General features: G+C 35.5%; 1 protein-coding gene across 1 annotated transcript; it reads right to left on the bottom strand.

Moving 5' to 3' along the window:
- Positions 1-259: 259 nt before the first annotated feature.
- Positions 260-1,948, bottom strand: LOC124031184 (trace amine-associated receptor 13c-like). Its single transcript, XM_046342128.1, has one exon. It carries the CDS (start codon positions 1,904-1,906, stop codon positions 944-946), a length of 963 nt encoding a protein of 320 aa, XP_046198084.1. The 5' UTR covers positions 1,907-1,948; the 3' UTR covers positions 260-943.
- Positions 1,949-2,697: the final 749 nt, after the last annotated feature.

The following is a 2,697-nucleotide window of genomic DNA, read 5'->3' on the forward strand; positions in this document are numbered from 1 at the left end:
TAAATGGTTTAATTAAATGGTTTATAAAGGACATGTGTTAAACATCTTATGAATGAACTTATAAATCATTATTAAATAGTATGAAAGTTGTTTATACATGTGTGATGAACTAGCTTGCTAAAACAGATGCAGGAGTCATGATACATAAGTTATGAATAAACTATATACTTATCCATTATTAATTATTTAGTGTGTTACCCAATCACTATATTCATCACACTAAACAGCTTCTGAGAGAGCTGCTCTGGCGTGACCCCTGGCCTGGCAGCAGTGTTGTAGTGAGAGTAGTGGTAGTGTTCATAACCAGTATGTTGAGGTTGAAGTGTCTGCTACACTGTCCTGCACTGTTGAGTTGATTCAATAATGCATTTTGTAGTCATTAATACATGTCATAATACACAGATTAGTAACATTTAGCAAACGTGTGCGTAATAATAAATGGTGAGCAAACTGTAAATGCCTTACAAATGGTTTATTACTGAACATTGTAGTGGTACACAATTGCATATTTGTGCATTTTACCCTCAACTACTTACATACCCCATTGAGATAGACTTGGACGTTATCTGATATCATGCAGTATTGAACATTTAAAATTCAGTACACTTGTTAAAGGTGTTGTGTAACAATCGAGCCACTAGAGGGGGATGTTAAACAATATACATAATGACTCGTTCTCAGAATGTACTTCTAGAATACTTACATACTATTTATTATTAAATAATATGGACAACCACAGACGTTGGTTTTTGGAATGTACAACCCAAAATGACTACAATGTATTTTATAAAACAAGCTGATGGCTTCTCATACGTTTTCCAAGTCATTCCAGTCCAATCTAGACAAATCATTCTGTATCAACACCACATTCATCTCTGTATTGTCAGAGAACAATTGTGGAACATAACTATGTTTTTCAAACTGGGAAATAAAAATATAGGTACTATGAACGCCTTAACTTCAGAGATAAAATATTTTTAGCCGTCACTTTGAACCATGGATAAAATAAAGCATATATTATTGGATTAATTAAGGAATTAGCAAGTGGCAGAAAGCTGATGATGAATGATAATAAATTGTCACTTAAGAAAGAAAAAAACAAAAAAGAAAATAGAAATGGAATCCAACAACATAGATAGGTGAAAACAACAATAGATAGAGTTTTTGCTGCTTTTCTCTCAGACTTATTTGCCTGTACAGTTTTAACACCAGGCACACTGGCAGACTCTTTTAAAAATACCTTTCTGGCCTGTGATCTGGCCACCACAAAGATTTTCAAATAAAGTGTTATAATAATAGAGCACGGGACAACCATTGTAATTACGAAGTCAATTATATTGCCCCACATATATCCTTCACCAGTAAAACATTCATTCAAACAGCTACTGGGTACCTGTACATTTACAATGTCTTTTATAATAGCAGCATCGTATATGATACAACAACACCAGGTAATGGATATGCAACATATAATTCTTGTTATTGTTATTTTAGAGTAGTACAATAAGGGATCACACACAGCAGCATAGCGGTCAATAGATATCAAGACCAAACTGCCCAGAGATAAAGAAGTACACAAACAATTAATGTAGAGAAGAAACACACAGAAATATTCCCCAAAAACCCAGCATGATTCCATTATTGCTACAGTCATTACTGGTATCACAATCAGTCCCACCAGGAGATCTGACGCAGCCAGAGAGAGGATGAGTAGATTGGTTGGAGTGTGGAGCTGCTTGAAATGAGAGATGGAGATGATCACCAGTATGTTCAAAAATACTGTAACTACTGAAATCAATGAGAAGAAGATGTACAGTGTTATGTAGATAGATATCGATAGCAAAGCCTTTCTGCAAGAAGAGTTTCTGTCTTGAAAACAATATTGATCATCTTTGTGTTCCTCCATTTGTAATAAAAAATCTAATTGCTGATGTCCTCCTGCTCCTGCTTGGTCCTGTGCTTGACCCTGTCAGGTCCGCCTTCTGCCAAACTCTGAGCTCTGCCTGTCTATTTATCCCTGAGTTACTGACAGCCACTCCCCTCCCCGAAGTCTCTCTGCACACAAAAACACGAAAACATACACAAGTGAGCACAAAATGATGTAATGTATGATATAATTGTATGTTGCTGTGGTCTGTCCTTTAGCCTTCCTGATAGTTAGATATGAGAGAAAGGGACATTATCTCAAATTCTATGAATTTTATTGGGAAAATATATTATGTGTGATGTTTTGGTCACCCAAAGGCTTAGTTTGGACCATAACCCACAACCTCAGGAGACATGAAGGCACGTCACAAGTCACCTGGCCAGTGTGTAGGAAAGCTGACAGTAGGGAAGTTGATGAGGGCTGTCGTGTCTTTGGCTATGCTTGATTAAGTGATATGACATGCTATTCTATAAAATAATTTATCTGTAATTAATATCAACTGATTGAGCTAATCATGTAAATGTAATTAACTAGAGAGTCGGGCAACATGAAATAATATTTATAGAGCTGTTATCTTCCGAATAAACTCTTAAAGACCTAGTAATATTTTACATCAATAGCAGTCAACATTAATAGTCACCTTAATTCAGTCTCATCTGAAAATGGTTAATTCTTGGTTATCTGCACGAACCCTGGCTAACAAGTTGTACCAGCAATACAAAATTGAGTTTAATTATTTATTTACTAAATACCTAACTAATCGCACAGAA

The sequence above is a fragment of the Oncorhynchus gorbuscha genome, linkage group LG01 (genome assembly GCF_021184085.1).
Source record: "Oncorhynchus gorbuscha isolate QuinsamMale2020 ecotype Even-year linkage group LG01, OgorEven_v1.0, whole genome shotgun sequence".
Classification (NCBI taxonomy): domain Eukaryota; kingdom Metazoa; phylum Chordata; class Actinopteri; order Salmoniformes; family Salmonidae; genus Oncorhynchus; species Oncorhynchus gorbuscha.

What these genes read in the sequence shown, in the direction of transcription:
- LOC124031184 (XM_046342128.1), bottom strand. Translation starts at nt 1,906, where the DNA reads ATGGAGGAACACAAAGATGATCAATATTGTTTTCAAGACAGAAACTCT.